Raw genomic sequence first — 25,782 nt, 5'->3', positions numbered from 1 at the left:
CAGAGCTACAGACAAAACACATGAATAATTACACGTTTCTAAAAGGCAATTTGCCTAGTGTCACCATAGCTGTATGGGAGGATGTCCACCTGGCTTGCAGATATTTCTCTGAAATCAACAACACACAAAAAATAGTAGTTACTGATAGAAAGATGACAGAAGAACAAACAGCAAGGAAATAAAGGCCAGCCAGCTTTGAAGGCTTGTCCAAAACCTGCTACCCTGTCCGTAATGAAGCCTGCTAAAACCTTTTAAGAGAAGCCAGCTACCAAGCGATCCGGGAGGCAAATATCCCTGCAAACATTTGAGAACTCTGCAAAGGCAGCAGAGCAAAGCCCAGAGCACTGACATGCCTGCTTACGAAGCAGGCTGTGTGCAAGCAGTCCCCGAGCCTCCTGCCCCTTCCAGCTGCCTGCCCACAACGGCCCTCTCCAGTCACCTCTACTCACAGCACGAGCAAGCAAGACACAGGCAGAACCAGTTCCCCTGGGCTCCCCTGAGTCCGTACGCTTGCGTTACATCTCTGCGCTCTCAACTGCCTCTTCGCAAGTTTCACATACACAGAATGAAGCAGAAGGACCTACCCATGCCTGCCCACCGCTTGCTCTGTCTGCTTGGGATGCAGCGCTGTTTGCGGCCATTGTCTAGATGGCTTCCCTTAATCCGCAGTATCATTTTCTCTTGAAAACAATGCTACGCACAACACAGGAAGGGAATGCATCCAACGTTGCTTACACAGGGTATTTTTAGAAATAGGAATACAGCAAATGTGCTGAGTACCAAATCTATTTTAAAGAAATACATGTATAAATGGAAAATGACCCTGCAATTGCATCTATACAGTTAACTGCTCATGGGAGCTCTGTATGTTCCCACTATAGCCTACATAAGTAGAAAGAAACGTCCCTGTATATGCTTTCCCTTCAGCAATATTCTGCCTCCATCTTTCATTCTGCAGGATCAGAATGAGACACGCAGCTGCAATAGTTCTAAAATCATGCACTGGAAAAATAAAAGGTTGTTTTCAGAATTAACAAGCACATAAAATCCCCTATGTACTCATGGGCCTTCATCTAAAGAACTACAAAATAATATTGTTTCATAAATTAAAAAGTGACTGAACCAAGGAATTTACATGAATAAAAATGCAGCAGCTTCACACTGAAAATGCAAGATAAATGAATCAAAGCGATCTGGAGGAAGTTACCCCTTTGGGTCACTTTTTGTTGGTGTGAACAAGGGAGGTTATGTTGCTATAACCCCAAGGTGTTACGAGGTAAATTACTTCCAAAAGCACAACATCTCCCCCTTCACTTTCTCCTAGGTATCAGTATAAATATTGTGCAGTACTGTATAGAATGAAAAAAGCATCATTTTAGGTTTTCCCACTCACAGATGAAGACTGAGAAAAAGGAAGTGCCCTGCCTCCGTTCCTGCCATTTATCATTCCTCATTCTAAAATCCCCTGGATATCGTTCCGCCCATTCTCCAAAACTCCTATGGCTTTCATTGTGGTGAGACATTTTCACACCATATCTCCCCCGTGTTAAACAGAAACATTTTATTATTTTGATAACAGGAATGCTAACTGCCCAAAGTAACATGTCTGTGCAACTGCACACTGTTTTGGCACAGTAGGGGAAATGTGCTCCCTGCTCTTTTTTTTTCAATTACGTTATTTTTTCTAGATGTAATACCATTCCAGACTGCCTACATGACTCATAAGTGTTGCAGTGGGCTACGAAAAGTACCTGTACTCAAACACTGAACTTTAGATCTTTAGCAGATATTAGTTATATGCATACTAATAACATGTTAATTATGCTATAATAGAAGTGTTAAGGATATAATAATGGGATTTAAAGCACTTGGATTTAGTTTAGCAGGGCTTACTCCAGTTTCATAGGAGCAGGAATGTTCTATATTCAGGAGAATTAAAGTTTCAATTTAAAAATACATGTTTAGCTTTAGGCACCAAAAAGAATATATACTAGTGAGGGGGGAAGTGGCGGGGAAGAATGATGAAAACCAGCCTATTTTATTCCGAAACGTTCTCTCCAGGCAAACCGTAAGTTTCCACTAAGTTGTTTACAGTCTGTGAATTAGCTGAGATAACTAGTTAGCCTCAATAATCGCCTCTCACTAGTTACTGGAGTTAGTTGGCAGCCTGAAGACAATTAAATGGAAATATTTAATGAAAAATATCTGGTGAAAGGGCTACCCACATACTGTATGGCTCTCAGGAGAAGTGATCCTGGGCACATGTGGCACCGGGACATGTGAACATGAAGAGTTCTCTCGGGGCATCAACTCACAAATGACATTCGAGCCTTTATAACAGACTCATGAATAATTCTTCCACTCCCATTTGCTTATCACACAGCCCAGTGACATTTCAGTGAAAACAAATCATTGGTTTCAGGCTGCTTTGGGAGGTCTTAGGGCTTTAGACTGTTGGGTACTGTGCTGGTTTTGGCTGGGACAGAGTTAGTTCCCTTCACTGTGGCTGGTACTGGGCTGTGGTTGGATCCTGCTGGAGCAGCGCTGCTGACACAGGGGTGTCTTCGCTATTGCTGAGCAGGGCTGGCACAGAGCCAGCCAGTGGGCTGGGGGGCTCAAGGAGCTGGGAGGGGGCACAGCCGGGGCAGGTGACCCCAGCTGGGGGAAAAAGGAAGAGGAAGGGGGGGGGGACACATTCAGAGTGATGGCTTTTATCTTCCCAAGGCACTATCATGGGTGCTGGAGCCCTGCCTTCCTGGGCATGGCTGAGCACCTGCCTGCCCATGGGAAGTGCTGAATGAACGCCTGGCTTGGCTTTGCTTGCACACACGGCTCTGGCTTTACCTGTTAAACTCTCTTTATCTCAACCCACGAGTTTTCTCACTTTTACTCTTCTGATTCTCTCCCCCATCCCACTGGGGCAGGGGAAGGAGTGAGTGGCTGTGTGGGGCCAGCTGGGGTTAAACCACACCAGATGCTTAGTAGTTTGAACTTAAACTAGCAGCAGGTAACTTTTGGGATTCATTTCAATCTAGAGGCTTCATCACTTCAGGTCTCTGAAATATTTCCATTGCATATATTGAGTTTCCTGAGCAACTGCTTACCATCAGCTGCTTCGTCTCCTCCAAAGTTCTGTCTGTAGAACAGCATTAACTCTATGTTGTAGCACTTATAGATGGTCACAAGTAAAATAAGCAGAAGAAGGATGGCTCCCAGTCCTCCAGCAAGCTCTATTTTGTAGATCAAATCTAAAATTAGCAAGGAAAGACAAAAAGGTTATGATCTTTCCGAGCTTTATTTGCTCTAATCCACTGTACAATTCCACATAAGATTGTGCAGCTTCCAGTTATAACCACTGTTACATTAAGGATGCCTATTTTTTTTGTTGATTACCTATTACTTAACTTTACCCATTTACTCCATCTACTGCTCATCTGAAATAACCATCCAGAATGCATTTGAGGCTATAATCATAATTCTTCTACAAGGGAAATATGTAGTGATTTTACACTCAGGATTAATCAACTTGTAATGAGCTTGTGGAGTTTGAAACTTCTGTATTAGCAGAGTGCATCAAATGCTGTATGAAGCATGTGAGAATAGATATACTAGACATGTCGTACACCATTTGGGAGGCTCTAGTCCCCTCAAAATTATTAAACTTTGGTTTTATATTTGTGAAACCAGTGCATCAGATTTTGTGAGTTGCCAAGCCAGGACTTCAGCTGAATCACTGGAGAGTGAATTGAGCATCTGGAATGCCCAAGATAGTGTGAGGTGCCAGAAGCACAGATCAGGCTGCTAAGAGCCACTTTGTTTGAGTTGTGATGGCTACTAACGGAGTTCTCACATGTTTGTTTAGTACACATTATACTTTAATGGGAACTAGCGCTAGTTAAAATTTCCTACTGGGATGCTTTTGTTAGGAAACATCACAAGCAGTTTGTTTCAAAGAACTTCAGAAATTCATCCAAAGGCGATTATCCATCTTTTACAGCTGGGGAAATAGAGGCGTAGAAAAGTGAAGCAACATGTTCAAGGTCATTCAGCGAACCAGCAACAGAATGGGATAAAACCCCCTGAATACCAGTCCAATGCTCTACCTGATGTAAGACACTAACTTTAACAGCATTGCTCTGTAGCCTGAAATGTCCTCTGAACACAATATTGCTTGCCACACCACTTGGCATATTGCTTAGCCATAAAAGACAAAAGATGACAATTTGACAATAGTTACCTCTAACAGCCTATATTAGTTTAGATAAGACGTCACGAAGATATTTGCTGCTGTTATAAATGCAATGTGAAGATGTAAAAACTGTAATAGAGGCAAGACAGTTTTTGTGATCTTTACGCTTCTAAAACTTAGGTCAGAAAAAATTACTGGTATGTCATTTGCGTCATTTTTCAAGATAAAAGGCAAATTAGTTGTGTATCTTTTGGGGTTATTCTTGCCTTGCCATGCCTTGTGTTTCAGTAATTAACATCAGATGTCAAACTATTCTCAGTTTACAGTATCTCTGATGTCTGTGTGGTAAGAAGTCACGGACTAATAGATGGAAAAAGTCTATCATAATAGCTATTTCATCTCTCTGAGAACCCAGGGAATTCATGGGACTTTTATTACACTGAACAATAAAGTTAGCATATGCTCGGGGGATAAATCTTGTCAAAAGGAGAATAGAGTTGGTTAAAATCACTTTTCAAGGAAAAAAAACTTTTTTTTTTTTTGGTATGAATCTTTTTTTTGCTAGGAAAGTGAGATGATGGCAAAGCTGCCAGCTTGCAAGGACAGAAAATGCTAAGCCTTGATCATCATCATCTGCAGCCCACAAAGGACTTCTGTTCACTTGTACAGTATCGAGCAAAACCATAAAATCCAGCTCAAAAGGCAGAATCAATCTGCTTTTGCATGTCCAGTATTTGTCCTACTGCCCCACAAACTCTCCTAGCATCCAGACATAAGGATGCAGAAAGCCAAGTCTTTTGGGCCCCTTATTTCCATTCCAAGGTAAAGGCAATGAAAAAAAATCCAGAATGTTCAGGTTTTTTGCCTCTTCCAGCTCTTAGTCTCTGCCTCTGATTAATGCCTTACTCCTCATGTGTCCTCGCTGTGGTAAGTAGGGAAGGCAGCACACCCAAGGAAAGGGGTTAAGTCTGGGCTTTATGCTATAATAGTGACAAAAAAGCAGTAAATAGTAATATTCTGATAGTTTCTAATGTAAAATAATATAAAAGGACTTAGCTACAATGCATCACATAGGATTATGGTCTTTAAAATACTAGAAGTCTCATAACACCTAATAAATGAGAGACAAATATATTTTAAAAGGTTCCTCATCATTTAGTACTGTACCAGTATCAACAAAACCCCACAAAAAATTAGTTTCCTGCATGTCTTCAATAAAGGCAGCCTCCTTGAAATAAATGGTGAGGAAACATCATTATAATATTTACTTTTACCTAAATTCTTTCCACTAAAAGCACAGCTTGATTTTATTCTGCAGTTCCTGACGAGTTATTAATGTTCCAGGACAGTTATATTATAGACTGTACAGACTTCAGTCACTAAAATACTGGACTGTTTCCAAATTAATCTGAAGGCAATCCAGAAGTATTTCCACAACTAAGGGACAAGTAGGTGTATGTTGTGCTTCCACGTAATCTGAGCACCAAGCATGCTAGGACAGAATGGAGGAAAAAAACAAAAGCAAATGCAGGATCATCCGGAACTTATTTCTGAACTGCTTGAAAGCAAGTAACAATGTGGTCCTGCATGAAGTCAGTGAGGAAGATAGCAGGCAGTGGTATTCAGATCTCAGGGACATGCCCGATTCTGTCTTTGCATTGGTAGCTTTTGGTGTTCAAAACTGGATTTGGTTCTTTTTCAGTCAAAAAAAACCTTAAAAAAAAAAATCCTAAATGATGATGCGTGCTCTGGGGCTACCAGTACACTGGCACTGTGCAAACTGCACTTCTGTATTCTCCAAAAGCATGTGTAAGGACCATACCACTAATTACAGTAAAAGACTTCAACATATTTTACCTTAATTTTACCTTAAATATTTGAACAGATCCTTTTTCTTCCTTAAAGCAAAGTACGTGCTTAAAAATAACCTCCTGATGTCAAGAACTAACTCTAGAAACTCTTATACAACAGCTATAACTTGGATTTGGGGTTTATTCCTTGGTTTTTTATCCAAGCCTTCCTAGCTTAGCAGACTCATGACTCATGCTGGGTTGTGTAGACCTGATATGCTGCAATCACACCTTTGAAGAGAGGGCAGACATGACCTACAGCACTGTGACAACCTGGAGCCAAACTGGAGCTACAAGCGCCTCTGGCTGAGCAGGGGTAAGGCAGCCCTCTGGAAGGCTTTGGAGGGAGGGAGAGTTCTCTGGCCCAGAGACCCGTGATTCCTCTTTGCCAGGAGCCTCGGCATTTCGAAAGCTGCAGCACATTACAACAGGAATCCACGATCCCTTCTTTGACAGGCACCAAAGATGCTGGTCAACAGCTGTCTATCAGTTCTGCCCTAAAACTTGTCACAGGTCAGTAAAACCAGCAGTATTTCCTGGCTCATAATGCTCCACAGTCAAATCCAAGCTGGAGAAAGCTAGGATGAGAAGTAATTATATCAAGCTGCAGAAAGGAAAGGTTTGGTCAAGTATTTGTAAAAACTTAATAAATAACAAACAGGACAATGGGACAGGCAGTCAAAGGACACAGTAAAAATACTGTGGTTATTTTAAATGACACTTTAATAGTTGAAAATCAACTGTTGAGAATGCCTGAGGGAAATATAAGCTTTCTACAGCCACAGTGCAGAGAGAAATGAAATAGTAGCTGAGAAGTGATCCTTTCCACCTCCAGATTCTGTATTCAGCAGTGCTTCTTCCATAATTTCAGCAGAGCTCTGAAATATCTGCATTTTCTTGTTATAAAACCCCCTAGCTTGTTATTATAATATATGCAACACAGCTGAACATTTAACAGCGTCAACATAGAAACACTATCAGTTGTATATTTATGAGGTTCAGTGGATGGAAAGGTAGAATGCTTTTGCAGTGAAGAGGCTAATCCTTCACCATGATGACCAGATTCCTTAATTAAAGTTGTGACATCCTGTCAGTTTCAATGTTAAATATACGTTTGTGTGTGTTCCACACCACACCTCCAGGCCCTTGTTTCTCAGAGTGGTTTGCACCTTCCGTATTGTGTTTTATCCCATCACTTAGTGTAAAACATAACCTATGCTACGCCCTTCTTTCTGGGAGGATGTAAAACTCTCACATACATAGCAAAGTGTGTAAGTAGGACTTGGTTCCACTGATTTTGACAGGACTGCATACTGTACTTTCACACATATAACCTGTGGGTCACATGAAAGAAGAGCAAAAAGCTCTTCTTTGTCCCGATACCGCCCCTCCCTCACCTTTCGTTTTATACAGATTATAGCCATGAAACGCAGCATTTAGCGTCCAGCATGCCTTTAGGTGAACCGATGACTATAGCTGTTTCCTAGAACGGCGGTGCCCCATCCAGAGGGGCCTTGGCTGGTTCTCCTGTTCCTCTGCCTGGCCCTTAGTTCACTTGTCCCACGGTGATGTCTACCCTAGGCTCAGAGGTCAATCTCAGCAGGCTCAGGTACTAACATTATGTTTAAACCTTCTCCAAATGGTGACGCTTCTGTGGGCTTTGGCTGCAGCTGTGATAATGGAAAACCCTGGCTTTGTTAACCGACACTAACGCTGCAACCCACTACCTGCTGAGAATCACGTCCTTTGCCTTAGTGCTCTGAAAGTACACAAAGGACTGGAGCAGCACCTGCAGGTGTGCCTCATGAAAGCATTTCTTCTTCTCCTCTTTTGGTAAATTAATTTACAGCCAACAATAATGGCAGAGATCTGGGACAGTGGATTAACTCTTCAGTCAGTCTCCTGGGATGAGGGCTCTGTGGTTTCCCCTTACCTCTTTATCCCCAGTGTGTAGCCTTTGTTTTCCCAACAGTTGCTTTTGTACTACTTAACACATGCTATCTTAGAGAGATCACCATCAAACTTAAATGTCACCCTACTTATGAATAGCACAGGTGACTGAACAAATATAAGAACTGTAATGAGATAGTTACACTCCTTATGATAATGACTTCTACAACCAGCAGAGCAGAGTAGCACCTTTTAATCTGGAACATTCAAACCCAAATGGTTTCCTTTCTCCTACAGATAACTTGTCAGTAGTGGTATTCCCAATTCCAGATACAGTACCAAGCAACGCAACCACGACGGAGTAATTTTCCACTGATTTATAGCTCCCATTGCAACATTTTCACTCCCAATGCAGTTAGAAATTAAAATGCATGGCAACTGTTCAAAGATTGCTGTTTAAACAGCAAAGCCAGGAAGTAGAGAAATATGTGAACATCTGACCTCACTGCTGAGGTACCTATTCTAAGAAATGCACATCTTAATTCACACAATTATTTCTGATTTAGTCAGCCAACTCTGGGTCAGACTCATAGGTTGTTCAGACCAGAATACTTCCACTGATTATATTGGTGCTTTGTGGGTGACTGTATTCCAGACAAGTGCATCACCTGCAAGGCTGATTCACTAGAACCTGAAGAAAAAGTCGTGATTTTTTTTCACAAATAGTAAACTGAACCTGTAACAAACATCCTTCAGCTCCAAATAGGCACACAGAAGTCCAGCCTGGCTCAGAGAGGTCTGCAGGACCTTTGCCACTGGCTGACTTGCTGCTGCTCAGGCAGGCGAGAGTACATATGATTAAATAAAGAGAATTACCTTTCTTGCGCAGAAGAACACTGGCGTGTTTCCGTCCATTTCTGTTTTCCACATGACATGTATAGTTAGCCAGGTCTGCCTCCTCTACAGCATCAAAGATCAATGTCAGTTCAACTTCTTTTTCACCGAGATGTTCTCTGAGGAGCCTGAAAGGAAGGAAATAGTCTTTGCTTAACTGAATTTAAACAGCTGGAAGATTCCCAAAAGAACTATGTTTTCTCAGGACAAGATACACGGTGTTCCTGGCCTCCCCCACTCCTGGAGAAGGACTTAGAAGGAGACTCGAGCTGGCTGAAGAAGACTTCACAGAGGTGTCTTCCATGACAACCCAAAGCTTTTTTCTCTGCCACGTTCGTAGTGATGAGCTGAAACAAGTGCAGGAAGAGGGGCTACCAGCACAACCACAGCATGTGGCTTGCTCACCGCCTGCACCAAAATTAGATGCTAAAAACAATGTTTCCTTTAAAAGCAGCAATAAATAGTCACTTTCCAGATAAGTAAATATGCACTACTAAGCTATAGATGAGCAAATCATAAGGCAGTATTTTAAAGGCTGGGTATTGTGATACATTTTAATGCAGTCTGGAAAACCAAAGAAAGGAGCTGTGCTACTCTGGAATTTTCTTCTATTTTTGGGGGCTAGATCCTGACTTTAAAAGGCAATGGTGTCAAGAACAAGAGCTCTCTGCTCCTTTGAGAGGACAGAGACATGCAAAATCCCCACAAAGGGAACAGAAAGTTCTAGCTGACTTTCAGGCCAGAGGTACAGTCTTTTGATGTCATTGTTCCAATGTGAACATTAAAAAGAATGCAAAATAAATGCAAGTGTTTTCTGATGCTGACATTAAGTCTAAAAATACAATGCCCTAGTCTCTCAAAAGGCTTCTTATCAGTTGCTCAAGGAAAAGTTGCTGGTCGTTTGAACAAGGAAATGTAGCATCAAGTAAAATCTACCAGATTCATTTGATGCTGTTAGCGCACTGCTGCACGATGTGTAAGGGGTAAACAGAAAATGTGGGATGCCCTCGCAGTTGCCTGTGAATTCACCACTGCCCAGAGTGCTTCAGTGAGTCTTCTCTCTGAAAAGATAGTGTATGGTACTAAAAAGTAAAGGTATAAATAAGATCCGGGTTCACAAAAAACATAGTTCCTTGGGAGGCTGAAGGGAGGCAATTGGCCACAAAGTAATTAACCAAAGCTCTGTTTGTGCTTGATGGAAACTGGTTCTGGAGAGCTTAAATTTTTAAATAACAACAGCCCCCAAAGTTCTGTATTATGAAGTTGTTTTGGGGTTTCCAATACGCACACACATTTTCTTATGTACATCATTTCCTGTAACAAACACGGAACTCCAAACATGAAAACGCAACAGAAGTGAAGTACAAGGGCGTTGTACTAGACAATCAAGAATGCAAGCCTGACTGCTACAAACCACATATTGCCAGTAAGGCTTCATACAGCCTTTAAAGGCTTGTGTGATCTGACAGAACCCAGATGATGTATCACAGCATCCACCAACAGTTCAGCCTCTTTCCCTATGGCTGCATAACTTGCCGAAAACCAAGTGGAAACATTGGTTTAAGAACTGGCATGTGTGTTGCATTTGGAAACTTGGAATGCATCTTTTTTGCAAATTCACTCTCATTTATTGGTGGGGGTTTTATGATTCTGGCCTTGAGTCCAAGTGCTGAAAATAATGCAAGAAAGACTGTATTTTTGCATTATTTCTGGCCAGAAAAGAAACCTCCCAAGAAAGCCTGATCTGTCTGTAGACACAAATTAGTATACATCATTGCTGGTCAGATAAATAAATTCTCATTTACCTATTAATATTCCATATCTATATATAGTGATATATTTTAAACTCGGGAAAGTATTTTTTCTCTGTTGGTATACAGTATGATCCACAAATTTTGGCCTACAAATGCTGTAAGGAACAAATAAAATCATTAGCAGAGAAGATATCTGGGACACTAACCTGGAGCACGCTGAATGCTCAAATTGTCTTGTGTTTACTATAATTTGTGTATTTTACACAGAAAAATTGAAGACAGATTGCAATTAAGATAAAATAAACTATTATTCTGAATCTATTTAAAATAAAATAATTGATTGACCCTTAACCTAAATTTAAATAATACGTGATCAGCTGAAAAGGAGCTTTCGCAAAAAAAAGAATATGCATATGGACTAAGAATTTTTTTCCACTTATTTTCATGCTAATTGAAATCTTTAGGAAGAAAACTCTTCAGAATGGGATCTATCATGAAAGTGCTGACAGTCACTTAAGCATTATGCTAGTAACAAAGTGTAAAAAGCTCTTAGGGGTCTGAAACCCTTCATTCCTGCTTTTTTTTTTTTCCTTTCTTTTTTTTTTTCTTTTTAACCAGTACTCTACAGCTAATGATTCATTGCTGCCACAGTAATACACAGTTGGCACCTACATTTTTTAATGTGTGTGCGGCCTTTAATTGATTGCATTTTGTGGTTGGTTCAGAGAACCCTGAGCACAATATTTTTGCCTTAGAAAAGGAACACAGTATCAACATGTAAGACCTTAAAGCCACAGCAGTATATGCTGCACACCCAGAAGATGAAGCTCTGTCCCTACCTGAGCTGGGGGAAACTTTGCCAGCAACACTGCCAACAGGTGCCAGCTCCCACAAGCTGAGAAAATAATAGCTCTTTTTTCTGGTTTGATGAACACACTGTAGCAGTAATTACATCATTTAATACATAGGTAAATCAATGGCGCTTGACAACTCACAACAAACAAGATGGAGGGAGACAGAGAAGAGGTGGGTGTAGTAAAAAAACCCCACCAGCTTCTTTTTGTTCAAGCCGAAGCATTTTATTTGATCTGAAACAACACAATTTGTCTACTGATTATTTTTCAGGTAAGATATGAATAAAAAACAAAAGCATAATTTAGAATACAAATGTTTTCTTTGAAAAATATCCAACGTTTCAGATTTTTCAAATCTTTTGTCGTATTTTCCTAATGTATTTATGCACTAAGTTGAATCTGAAGTTAAAATACTTTTCCCTTGAAACCACATTTTCCGGCTTGGTAGGATCACAGATGTAAAGGCCGTGAGAAAGCTTCACTTGTTCTCTTTGCAAGACCAAAGCATTAATTCCAAACCTTTACTAATTTACATGTGAGCTGAAACTTACCAAAAAGGAAATTTTTATTCTTTATATAGTTCAGGTTCTGGACTGTGAACAGGAATAGGAACCGCAGTCCCTTCTTTCCAGTCCTTAACAATAGCCTGCAGATGAAAGGGCAGACCTGCGTGTACATAAGTACCTCTCCAACGAAAAGTAGTTCAACTAACAACATGGCACAGTGATCTTCCCTCTCACTTTCCTGCATCGTGTTTCTCATTCTCTGCTCAGGCACTGCCTACCTGAATAGTGCAAGCTTTTCAGAAGAGGGCTGTCATTGCCATAGTTCTCTGCAAAATGCCCAGCACATTAGCTAGGCAGTGATGGTAATTCTGCCTCGATCCCTCATCATCCCCTCCTAACAGAATACATCATCTTCATCTTTTCTGAGCATTCTGCAACCATGAGTCGACTTTTGTGGGGGATGATCAGTAGGAAGAAACAAGGTTGTAGTTCAAAATGTCTCTGTTCACTTCTTTTCATGTCTCTAGAATGAATTAAACTATTTCCATTTTAAAAATGGAGAGTGAAAAAAAGACAAACATGCTCTACAAGTTGAGCATTATGAAGCACCTGCAAACTGTTCTGCAATGTTGCATGAAGAAGAAAAAGAAATGACTCGTAGGTGGCTGGGAGAGTAATGCCTGAAAATACGTCTTTGCCATGGCAGAGGGACAGTGTTGAAATTTGCTGTGGGCTCCTTTGATAATTAGGTACAACTGACAACTCTGCAGGCAGGCTTAAAGACTCCGATTCCTTCTTTAATAGCCCTGGTTCAATTTAAATGACATGTTTATTACTGCTGTGATAAACCCACCTGGCAAGCAAAGCCTCTTTCTCCTTTTCCCCCTACGTATGTCTTACATTTGGGGATCTTAATTCAAGGGAAGGCAAGGAGGCAGGTTACAGAAGGGGTTCATAGCCTCTAGGTCCTGCAGTGCTGATTAGTTACCTTTTATTATAAGGCTCTGTAACAAGGTCTAATAAATAACGAGAAGCCCAGAGCTACATACATATTACTCATGGTGAAATCTGCTTACCAAAAGAAAACGTTCCACGGGTTTGATTTTAACAGAAATGTTCAAGTCATGTGCATTCTTATTTTAGTGCTTTCATAACAGCACACTAATTGACTGGTAACTATGCATGCTAGAAGATGCAAACTAGGGATGGATGTTTCGTACACCCACACTGCACTGATCTGCAAACCTGAACTCTCATCACATACAGCAAATCCAGTGACGCAATGGATGGGTACAGTCCAGGGTAAAGACAGCACCAAAAATTCGGAGTGCTGCTACATTTATGAACTAATTTAACATAGGGGATGCAGAGTTAAAATGTTACAGTATTTGCCAAAGGAACAATTCATGACATATCTTGGTCTGGTTGTAACAATTCCCCATTACTTGTAGTTTATCAACATCAGCAGAAATGTGCTGATAATACCATATAGAAGCAAACTGATGAGAAAAGCATCTAACCAGAAAGTTCACCATGGCTCATCAAATTTGAAACATACATGACATTTTTTTGAAATACATCAATAAACATGACTGGGTGGAAGGTGTGGGCTGGCTCTGGGCACTGACAGAGAACAGTTGGTGCTGCTTAGTTTCCCTGAAGCAGCATACCTGCAATGGTACACATAAACAAGAGCTGTTACTGTGAAAAAAACATTTGCAAAAAGTTACTACTGTAGTTGCCATAGCTACTTCTAAATGAAAAAAGGTATGGACTGTGGCTCTGCTGGCAATGATGCAGTAGGGTTCGGTAAATGCTGTGTTTTTAACGCTGGGTGTGATGCACAGGATTAGGTACATGTTAAGTAGCTTTGCTGAAAAGAAGATTCACTGAATTGCGTTAAGTCTGTAAACTGAATCAAAGAATTTTAATGGAGTGAGAAAAGGGAGTTGTCACAAAATTAATTTGAAACATGAACGTGTAATGATATGGCACAATGAAGGACAAATAGAGCTTTTTCAAACTCAGTTTCACTAACAAATGCACATAAAAGAAAAGTTTTGAACTGTGCTATAGCTGGAGAGCTCTTTAAATACGAACCTCAAATTGTCCTTCTGATGTAGAGGAAGAACATGGCCAAAAGCACTCTGTTCATATATATATACCAGAGAGGACACAATGTTGTTAAATGCCAATTGCTTGCAGTGGCAGAAGTTTCCAATAATTGTATTTTGTGGTCAGAAGCCCAAAAGAGGATTGCACACTTAAAGCCATTCTAGCAATATATAAATTGAATCTGTATGCAATTAAGGTGCAATGTTAGGTCAGTTATTTTAGTACATCTTAATAACTAGTGGCTAAATGGCTGAACTTCAAATTATTGATCAGGTAATAAAGCAAAGGAGTCTCTCTCTCTGCCTGCGGTCCAAAATCACTTTCACAAGAAACAAACAACTCAGAAATGAAACCAAAAAATTGTGCAATGAAAGGTGCAAAGACCTTGCCTTTCTTTATAATCTATATTCATTGTACCTATAGGAGCTGGGGCAACCTTGTCCGTAGCATAACCATAGCTCAGTCTTTGCTCAAAGAGCTATTAATCAGGTAATTATTAAACAAGGAAGACAAGATGATGCTGTTAGGTGCAAATTCCATGAATGTTCATGGGGATACAAGTGTCTTTTTTCTTTACAACTGGTACAGCAAATGATAACCAGCATCTGGAATCGGCCAAGCACAAGTTGGATATTGAACATTCTCACACAGAGACTTCCTCCTCTTCCTTAAGTGTTAAGAATGGAGGAAAAAATGCTGCTCTTTGAGAGCCCTAGTTAAGGCATACTGAGAGCTGCATCACAAGCAGACATTCAGTAGAAGAGAAAAAGTATGGTGTCTTCCACAGGAGACCATTCATCTTTAAGATTAACACTGATGCTGAAATGAATGTCATCTTGCCAAGGACTGCCACAAGGGGCAGCTGCAGTGGACAGCATCATTTCCACATGGGGCTAAAATCAACCCCCAAACCACTCCAGAGATGCTTCAGCTACCATCAGGGGAATTTCATAACAGATTCTCAGGCACATAGATAGCTGCTATGTCTTTTAAGTTGATTTGCTAGAAGGGAGAAGGAGTAACTCACACTGGCCTGGTTCCAAGTCATTCATCACTCTTCAGACAGAAAACTATTTCCACTTCCAATTAAAAAAACTCTTTCAAAAAACCCCAACGGGATTTTGGGACATACCATGTTTTCAACAGTAAATACTCCAAAAAGTACCTGACTTCGCCTTCTCTAATGTGACCTTCTAATTCTTCTATGAATTTTTCCCCTTTCATCCAGTAGATCATGGGGCCCGATTCTCCACTGAATCCAAAGAAAGCTTTGCAGGCCACGGTCAGCGGGTTTCCTGAGGACAAGAAGAAAAGAGGGGGTGTTAGACACTTTGTCATGGCTACTAGTGAAAGAATGATTAAAAGAAATCTAAACACCTCAGATAAATCTTCCCACTTAAAATCAGAGGGGAAAAAAAAAAAAAAAAAGAGGAGTAACTATAAACCATAGGAAAAAAGGTGATGTTGACTGGTACCTTAGGAAATAGCTGTGAAATGAAACTCTGAGGTTATCGATAATTTCATTTTTCCCTGAAAGATACTACATGAACAATGAGAAGGTATGGAAAAGGTGGCAACATAAGGGGATGTCAGATTGGTTGTTAAAAAGAAAGAGATGACTTCTTTGTCAGACTCCCGGGATCTCTACCAGGACTGGGGAGCGTGCCCTAAGAGGCCAGTAAATCACTGAACTTGCTTACTGCTGCTGATCCACCTGTAAAAAAGACAGAGTAATTTCTTCCTCACTTAGACAGAAATCAAATGTTAATGAAGTCTTGGTAAGCTGTTCAGTGAGCTTTTAAAGATCCCCAAGTAATACATGATGCCAGCGAGCACCAACAACACTCATGTTACTGTCAACAGGCTTTTGGCAAAAGACCAAACTTCAAAGCATTATTCAAGCAATAAATAACTCTTCCTTTCAGCTCTGCACAAATACATCCAAAAGAAAGAAAATAAACCTTGGAAACTAATCAGATTTCTTTTCTCTCCAAGAATTCAACATTTAGATGGGCTTTTGTTTGGCTACAGCTCTAGTTGCACTAGCTAGTTCAGGACTGTGCTTACACTGCCATGACAGATGGTTGTCTGCCTGCAGAAGAAAAAAAAAAAAAAAAGAATAAAAAAACCCCAATCAAGCCAGGAAATTCAGGAAAACCATGCTTGTTCTCTTAGTATGCAAATACAGCTGCTGCAACCACTTCTTTTTCCCTATTTTACCCAGCATAGCCCAGGTTACAAAGCAGCTACAGAGTCACTAACTCACATGGGAGGACAGACCTCATTTAATGTCAAAGGAGACTCCTGCTGAGTCTTCCAGGACTTGGGTCGAGCATGAAAAATCCAAATAATGCATTTTACCATATTTAGAAGAAATGTTTTATTATGCCAGCCATTCTCAGTGCCAGCAGGAGACTCCTTTGATGCTGAAATAGAACAGGCCTACACTTCTCAAAAACAGCTAGTCATTTGGAGCACATTGGTTGCTTGGGCATGGTTTAATAGTTTCACATCAGTTACTCCTTGTCCACTCAGCAGTGATAACTCACTGTGTGCATGCTTGGAGCATATGAGAGCTGTGTGTTAAAGCATCTTTGCCTAAACCCCCAAAGAGCTGTCCTAAGTCAACTGCTTGCAGTTGTCTATCCATTATTTCAGTGCCCAATTTAAGACACATCAAAAGAGTCTGATTAGTCAGGAAGTGCAGCACTCCCAGCCACTGAAAATCAGCCGCCTTTAAATTGTTTCCAAGTCAAGATCCAAAATTACAAGTCCTTTTGAAACATTAGGATACAGCAAGAAAAGGTTTAAAGACTGCACTTCAGTCTGTTTCTCAAATAGCAAAAGACAAAAATAGAAAATGTTTATCCTGAAAATGTTTTACAGACTCTTTGATTATCTCCACATTCGCTATGAACTCTGGTACCACAGCTGGCCACTGAACACGTGCTGACGCTGACAGATTGTATACAACCAGCTCAAACGTCCAAAATACAAGAAGAGGTGGATATTCATCCCACAACACTGACCACCATCATAAGAAAGTTCCAAACTTTATTAACTAATGAAGTCAAAAACACATCTAGGCAGACACTTAACCCCATTACAAGACAATATTGGAGAAGTCTGTTCCCTTCTGCTCCTAACCCGTTCACCCAGCCCTGCGAGGTGCTGTGTGCCCTCCACGGGTGGAGGGGAGGATTGGAGTCCCTGGCTGTATCCATCTCCTGTTTCCCTAACGTGCTGGATGCCTATGAGGTGTGAGGTCTTTTGTGCCGCTTGCCTCGGAGTCATGATACACATCTATTTAAATACCACTTAGTGATTCCTAGCATGTGGCTGTTCAGTCCGTGTTTGATTTTAATAGAGAAAGACAATTGTATCAATGTGAAAAAGAAAAGGGTATCAGCACTGACAGTATATGCCCTTTTCCTGGCACACCATGCCAAGCATTAAGTGTTACAAGGAAAATATATTACAGGGTGTGCTTTTCCTCAAACCAGCAAATTTTTACTTAAAAACAAACCCTGAAGAAAGGAAAATATTCCAAGGTGAGTCTAAGATTTCTATACATGCAGAGTAAATATCCTGAGGTAACACATCTGATCTGAAGAAATAAGACGTTTTCTATACAAATAGGAAAACCTGAAAAACCTAGTGGTTGTTACACAGCTTCTGTAATAAACAAACCCAATATAAAGCATCAGTAGCCTTTACTGTGACAGCCTGCATGCTCTGAACATGCCCAGGCAGATCTATTTCCCAGCTTTGCCATGAGGGAAAACCAGCAGAATAAACTAATACTGTCAACAGCAAACTTTAGAGTGAATTAGTGTTTTCAGCTCCAAGTCTAGGACTGGCCACACCTGAAAAAAACCAGCCCATCTCATCTGCAAACCCATCACCGATGAGAAGGAACTGTAAGCAATGGGTTTCTCATGGAACAACTGATTTTTATCTCAGTAGCAGAATGATGCACATCTAGGTTGAGCTGATCTGTCCTGGGTAGAAAGAGCTTGGAATTTGATGACACTTGAAGGTCCCATCCAAACACAAACTCTCACACACTGTTCTTCTACTCCTCCAGCTGGTAAGGACATCATCTCACTCTTCTCTAGCTATCTGAAGCAGCTTCTGCTTTTTAAGTCTCATCACACCTTTGTGAACTCTGGAAGCAGGACAAAGTCAGAAAAGGTAACAACAGCTCTTCCTTGCAGAAAGTTTATCTACTCAAATAAGCTTCCATAAGGAACGTAAGGGAGGTTTCCCCTCTCCTGCTATGTTAAGGCACAGCTGGCCACAGCAGCAACCTGTTACTACTGGTTTTCAGGGAACTCCAACCAATTCCCACCCAGAAAAGAACATAGCATGTCTCACTGCATTTCTCTCCCAAGTACTGAGATACTAAAATACCCGAATTCCCTGGTTCCTAAATGTACCCTTGAATATGGGGAGAAATGTGCTGAGCATGGAAAGTGCCCTTTGCAGGTCCTGATCTTGGGGCTGGCTTTAAGCCATGTGGTGTCACACTGAGACACAGTTCCAGGCAGAAGGAACTAACAGGCAGTCTGCAACTCCAACAACTCATCTTGTGTAAGGCCCAAACTTTTGCATATCATTACTGCTATTCTGCATGACACTGAGTAGTTCCACAACTAACTGTTCTTATTAAGAAAAAAATCACCTTGCATCACTTAATTAACAACATCAAAGTTCCTAGAATGAATGCTATCCTAAGTTTTCCATTTATAAATGATTTCTGTTTAAATCAGACACATCAGTTGCAATTTTAATTAATAATTTGCTCAGAAACAGAGAAAATTATTAGTAAGATTTTTAAGACTCAACAGTTGAGATAGTATTTTAAGAAACAAGGGAAGAAACTAGAAAATCCTGCTTGTAGACATCACTGAGTCTACTGCTTTGCTGGGGTCACCTTGTTACAGTAAAGCCTCAGGTTCCAGCAGAAGTCTCTGCTTTTGCTTTTTTTCCCTCCTCTGTCAATCAGGCAGGCTTGTTGCAAACTCCCAGCTGATAAGACACAACCACTGGCAATAGAAATTACATTTTTTTCTAAATCTTATTGTACATTTTTCACCTGACCATTTGCATAACAAATCTGCATGAACTCTACCATACATTGTAGCATTTTTTTCTGAAAATAAGAATCCCACAGAAATGCAATTATTCAAGCAAAATAGCTGCCTGATGGCAGTAGGAATACTGGTTAAGGATGGAAAAAGAGTCTGCAAAAGAATGTAGCCAGGCATGATTCTGGATGTGCTTACTGCAGGTCCTACATGCTTTGAAAGAGAATGAAAAATCCTTCAGTACAGTCCCTCTTGAACGAGGAATGCTCCAAGTAACAAGTAAATGAAGCTTAAAATACCTAGAAGTTCTTCAGTCTTTTAAAAATGTAAGTGCCAAGATGAGATGACTGACCAGCATGGAAGACAAAAGCTGTTCACAGATCGTAAGATCTGGCTTATACCAAGGACCTTTTCAGGGATTTTTTTTTAAAACACAGATTGATTGTTTCTTTTTCTTTCACTCGTTTTGCACAAGTAGTTGTATTTTGTGGCTTATTTGTGAGCATCTACTCAAGGCTGCAACACAGAGTTTGTATTCTCCGATGTCCACATTCTGCTGGTTCTTTGTTCTTCCAGCAACTCAGGCTTTCACTCATGGAGCAAATCATCCCAGAGCAACCCCATCAAACTGCCAAAGCCATCTATGAATCCTTAGGTGCATTTTTTGTTTGTTTTGTTTTTCCCCATAGTTTGAAACAGTAGCATTTTTTCCAATTCTTTCACATTTTTGTGCCAGATACACCACTCTCAACAAGCCTGAACTGAAGCAGATGATCCTTCCAAGCTAGTGGCAGAACTGACTAAAAGTGTCAAAGGAAGACCTCCTTGTGTACCAAGGAACATCACAAGTCAATCCTGAACGTGTCGCTAGCTGGATTTACATCTTCAGCTCCAGCTGGGTGTTAATATTATTGACTGTAACATCATTGCTTTTACCTATTTCAGGGCTGGATGCTGTATACACGTCGAAGGGAAAACAAGTGCACTGCTGCCACCAAAAAATTCCATCACTCCAAGTCTCTTATTGATGCATATGCATCATGTAGCTCCTCTCTGATAATGGTGCTTGTGTCTCTTTCCCTACAAGTCTGACAGAGAGAAGTGTTTGCAAAGGAGCAGCTTCCCACTCTTGACACATGCAGATGTTATGCAGGCACTTCACAGGCTTTGTTTCTTCAGTTTGCTGAGACAGAGGACAAGAAAGGCAGGTGACATCACATCTCAGTAACTGTATTCTAGAGGCTGTCTGCAGAATCAGATCTGACTTTGCAGGCTGTGAGGTTTGCAAAGCAAATCTCCATGTCACTGACAAGAACATTATTGTTCTAATGTGCTTTACAAGTGCTAGAAACTGGCCAAATAGCAGCAGAGTGATTTAAATTGCCCTGGCAAGGCAGGCTGGGTTGTATACTACTGTGAAGAACACATTTCCTTTTCCTTCAGAAGGACATCCTGGATAAAAAGATACGGGAGGCAAAGCTTATGCCTGCAATTTATCCACAAAACAAATGCCAGGGGCAACAGAGACCTTGACTCATGAAAAACAATCTCTGTGTGTGGTAGCTTCTATCTAGTTAGCAGAGAATGTCAATTTTATCTAAGTCCCTTGCAAGGACATCTTCTTAGCTGTTCCCTTATGCTCGGCAGTAAGAGGCAGAACCCAGCAGCACACTGAGGTGGTGCAGCCTGAGCCAAACCATGGGTTTTGCTTTGCTGGCTGATGCTGAACGTCAGGCTGAGCTGCCACCAGGGGTGCAAGGATGGCAACAGCAGCAAATGGTGCCCACTCAAGTTGACTCTTGCAATCTGAGTGCCAGACCCTGCGGCTGAGCTGCTGAGCCCTAGACCTCTGCCCAGGGCTCATCCGCAATGGGATGACTTCCTAAAGAAGTCAGGAGGCATTCAGCAAAGGTAGCTGAGGATATGCTTGGGTTTTTCTCCTGTCACCCAGCACAGCTGATCACCTGTGTTTCCCAGTCCCCCTCAGCAGAGATCAAGGCGCTGCTGTACCACTCCATAACATCAGGGTCTTCAGCATCTGTTCTATACCTGGCTAAGGTGGCACCGAAATTGTTCACAGATTTATCTGCTACTGAATTTAGACAAAGCTACAAAAACCCACAAAAACCTCAGGTACATTATCACTTCCCTCCTTTATTTTTTTCCTGGACATCTCCCAGCATTGCTTAATCAAAGATTCCATGTTTTGTTTAGTACAACAAGATTTACCAAGTCAGTGCTAATTACTCTACCTGGGCTTCTTTTACTTGGCTATTCTACAGAATGCAAGCCTAGCTGTGTGCTAAATCACATTAACCCATTTAGGTAAAAGTCTCATGGAGTTCAGTGAGTAGTTTGAGCATTAGTGGATCCAGTGAAAATAAAACATACTCAAACCAAATTATTTTCCCTGACTGAGGAAAAAAAATTAATTACAGAAAGTTCTATAATGTTTCAGCAGCCAGTAGGTTCATGACTGGACATGATCCTTCCAAACATTTGCATAATTAAAGATCAACCAGGAATTAATGAACTGAATGCATTAGGGGAAAAAAAAAAAAAAAAAAAAGAAAGAAAAATAGGGAAATCCAACCTCACTAGCCTCCAGAAATTCAGTTAAAGAACATGTAAAACCACACACACACGTACAGATATATACTTTACTAAGATTGATTTATTCTCCAAGTTTCTACAAAGAAATGGGCTAAAGGAGGTGTTCTTCCCCTAAGTAAGCCCCTGTGTTGTGAACAGCCTATGCTAGCCATACAATGATATTCTGGTAGCTGTATTGATACGTAGGAAAAATGAAAGGTGGCAGTACATGACATACATTAAGTGGGCTCTTCAGTCATGTAAGAACTTTTTGACTAAGGCAAGTCTGGCAATAACAAAGAGCCCAGTAAAAACTTTGACAAGAAAAATGCAAGAGATCTTTAGGTCTTGTTTTGTCCTCTGTAGTTTATGATCTTAATTCTAACCTTCTCTCTTGCTCTGCTCTTATTTCTTATGCCCTGAGACAACACAAAACACATGGCCATGAGATATTTGTGCTTTTCTGTCTCACTCAAGTGAGCAAATGGCATATATAAAAAGTAGCATAAAAATAACACTGACTAACAGCAAGCAGCAAAACTCCAAACATGAAACAAAGCAACTAAGTCTCTAGACAGTTTGTTGCCAAAACCAGAAGTCAACGTGTTTGCTGGCATTCCAGACAGCCCCAAAGCCTTCTAATTTAAACACCACAATCATGACCCACTGCAAGTGCTGCTTGTAGGCTGGGTTATTGACCGTGGCTCTCACAAAAAGGGAAAAAACTAAAACACCCACAAGGCTGAAATGTTGCCGATAAAAAGTTATCGGATGTTCTAAAAATTAATCAATAAAGGCAAAATCTCCTAGAGCAACTTTCTTCCAAAAGCATCCCAGAAAAAAATCCCAAACCCCACCCCTACCAAAGCAAACCTCACCTAAATCCTGCAAAATCCTTTATCCCATTTTCAGAACTGCCTTTGGGTCATAATTTGAAATCTTAGTCATTGAGAGCTCAGGTGTAACTGAGAGTCAAGGATTTCAGTGTTCCAGTTATTCACCTACAATGAAGACAGATGCTTTGTGGGATTTCCAGAAGCAGCTTGACAGCTGCCTTGTGCTGACTATAATTCATGCTCATTGCTGAGGGTCTGAAAATCTCATTTATGTGCATTTTGAGGCACAGAAATATTATTTAAGAGAAACGCCCTGTAGGTACTTAAAAAGCATTCCCTTGGTGGTAGAGTTCCTAGGGCCGGGGGAGCCCACTGGCAACAGAACAGTGACATCCAGACTAAGGTGAAGTAAGCAGGGAGCGAGATGGAACAAACCATCTCACTATGACCAGGGCATGGGTATGGCTTCATGCTGTCACAGCAATCATTTCCCTCTATTCTGGTATCACCTTTTAACATGGCCAAAATAGATGGTGACACACAGGTGGGTTGCTCTAAGAGAAGAGTAGGAAAGGAAAAAATTATTCAGAGGGACACTTGCTTCCTTATATCATTGTCCCATAGCAAGAAGGAGAAACAGCCAACTGTTGGTTTGAGCTACAAAGAGATGGACCACAAAGAGATGCTCCTGTCTCCTCCCAGCAACCTGCTGGTTCAAGGGGAAGGTAGGGTCCTATGCCACAAATGGCTGCTTCTTGCCAGCTTCAGGACTTTCCAACTCTCCAACTTGCCCTGCATAAAATTTTCTATGAACATTCGTGTCTTACGTTCCAGTTTCCTGAGCAAGTACATCTTTGATCTTTTCTCTCAGGGGCAAAAGAGGATGAAATCCAGCATCTCTTTCCAGAGAACAATCTGGCTTCACGCAAAGGAAGTGCATGGAGGAAACAACCTAATCAAGGTCTGCCACCATCAGTGTGGCCAAATGCCAAACCTTACCCACATGAGCATGTAATGGGTATCCAGCTGTACGTCTTAGTGAGTTCCCATTTAGTAGGCAGAGGGTACATTCAAGGTTGCTAAAGAAACCAGCTGCAGGCTGCAAGAGACTGAAGAAATTATGCTAAACTTCTTCCAACTTTCGTGTTAATTTTTAAATAGATGATAAAACTTCTTAAGACAATGACTAAAGAATGGATAATTCTTCTTCGCTTAGAAAGGACAAAGCAAACATGAACTCATGCTTCATGTTATGGATGTCCTGCCCTATAAACAAAGTGACACCCTTTGAAATCAATGCATGCTTCAAACTAGGGAGTCAGCCGGGGTGTTTTAGTACTTAGTTTGTGACTGGTCACTCAACTCCTGCTTAGATTTTGGCTAACCCAGCTCATGCTAAGGCTTGATGTAAGCTGGGAGCAGTGCCACTGGCTCAATGCGAGAGCACCATGTGGGCAGGACAGGCAGCCAGACAGAGCTAAAGGACCACTATGCACCATGATCCCCTGCAAACTGCTGTCTCCAGCAGCCATTACCTTTTGCCTGGAAGTTTCCTCAGAATGCACTAACTTATGGAAATGGTATAGATCAAACCTCCAAGGTGGAGGGTATAAAACATCAGTTTACCCAAAAAACCTTGTGAAGCGAATCGAATAGCAGCTGGACTGCTGAGGCTTTCATGCGTCCTGGTATGATACAAGGGGACACCCACAAGTTGATGGAGGAGGAAGGATGAGCACTCTCACTGTCAGCTAGGTAACTAATTCTTTTCTTTTGCTCATAGGTGCACGATATTGAGAGTTATGGGCTATAACTACTGAAACCTTATGACTTGAGCAGTGAATAAGTGAATCCACATGATACACTAATCTGGGCAAAAGGGGACTGAGCCCCTGTTTGTCATGTTTGTTCATTATATTTCTTCATTAGCTCATGAAATAAAGTTTAAATCACAGAGTACATTGCCCTGTAAATCTGAACGGACTGTGACATCAGCTTTGTACAAGGGCATTAATGGAAAAACTAACTCGCCCTGAACAGCTTGCTAATATCTCCATAGTGCCCTGAGCAGGCATGTAGAGCCAGAAACGTTAATGCGGTTAACAAGGTCCAGAACATCACCTTGATAGACTTATTTAGTCCTTTCCTTTCTCTGCTGTCACGGTCCTGACAGTGCACAGGAATGGGGTAGAAGGGCTAAGAAAAGGGGCCAGACACAAAAGGCAATAACTGCTGCAACCTTCTTACTTCTCCAGCTTTCCTAGCCTTCCTATAATAAATCAAACACAGTGCTGGGTTGTCCTGGTCAGGGGGATGAAGAGAGAGATGCCAATCACCTCTGAAAATGAATGTAACCACAACTGTCACCTCATTTGGCCTCAGTTATGCAGGTGGCCTCTCATCCCCGGGAACAGGGCTTGCTAGAGCCTGTGATAAGATGACACAAGTTCTCACTTCCCCTGCACAATGGGACCAACAGGGACACAGCTACTGAGATCAGCTTGTACTCAGATGAGAATCTACAACTGACTGATGTGCTTAAAGCTCAGCAAATAAACATTTTGCTGAACAGGGAGAGGGTTCCCCGTTGATTAAATTTAGGCACGTGTTTAAGTGCTCTGCTGAGTAAGGGCAACAGTGAGTTCTAAATAGAGGCTGTAGTTATGAAAAAGATTTAAAAAGGAAAACAACAGCCACAGAGCAAAATTTTAACCAAGCTAACTCCAGTAAGTAACTACCATTTATTATTTACTTAAATTTAGAGAAAACATTTAGGGTGTGCAGGAAAATAAAACACAGTTCAATAAATACAACCTGTATTTTCCTTATTGAATGAATCACTATTGTTCATCAGTTGTCCAATAAAGAATTTACAGGGAAGTTTAATCTCTTCTAATTTCTAAAAATTAAAGGACACATTTTTCTTTTCCCTTCTTTTTGTTAAAAAAACCAAAAGTAATGATAAAAAAACCCCAAGTAACATTAAGGTGGATAGTATTTTAATAAAAAGTCAATCACACAGAAAACTCTCACTGGTTTACATCTTTTCTTTCTCTTTTATTTCTTTTTTCCCCAAAACCTTGGGGTAAGAATCTTTTAACCAAGACACAAGACCTAAGCCAGACATTTGTATCTTGGGTGCAACAATTTAGCAAGCATTTAAGAATGAAAGGGTCATGAGAAATTTTATAAATTCGGACAATTTCTCAGAG

At 40.9% G+C, this 25,782-nt stretch overlaps 1 protein-coding gene across 1 annotated transcript in view; it reads right to left on the bottom strand.

Moving 5' to 3' along the window:
• Positions 1 to 25,782, bottom strand: part of IL1RAPL2 (interleukin 1 receptor accessory protein like 2) — a 392,948-nt gene that overhangs the window by 14,477 nt on the left and 352,689 nt on the right. The window contains exons 7-9 of the mRNA XM_037408547.1: positions 15,218 to 15,347; positions 8,806 to 8,951; positions 3,105 to 3,248 (exon numbers count right to left, since the gene is read on the bottom strand). Of these exons, the coding sequence (XP_037264444.1) occupies positions 3,105 to 3,248; positions 8,806 to 8,951; positions 15,218 to 15,347 (420 nt within the window). The remainder of the gene's footprint in view (positions 1 to 3,104; positions 3,249 to 8,805; positions 8,952 to 15,217; positions 15,348 to 25,782) is intronic.

This window comes from Falco rusticolus, chromosome 14 (assembly GCF_015220075.1).
Source record: "Falco rusticolus isolate bFalRus1 chromosome 14, bFalRus1.pri, whole genome shotgun sequence".
In the NCBI taxonomy this organism is placed as follows: domain Eukaryota; kingdom Metazoa; phylum Chordata; class Aves; order Falconiformes; family Falconidae; genus Falco; species Falco rusticolus.
This window is presented reverse-complemented; position numbering and strand designations above follow the sequence as displayed.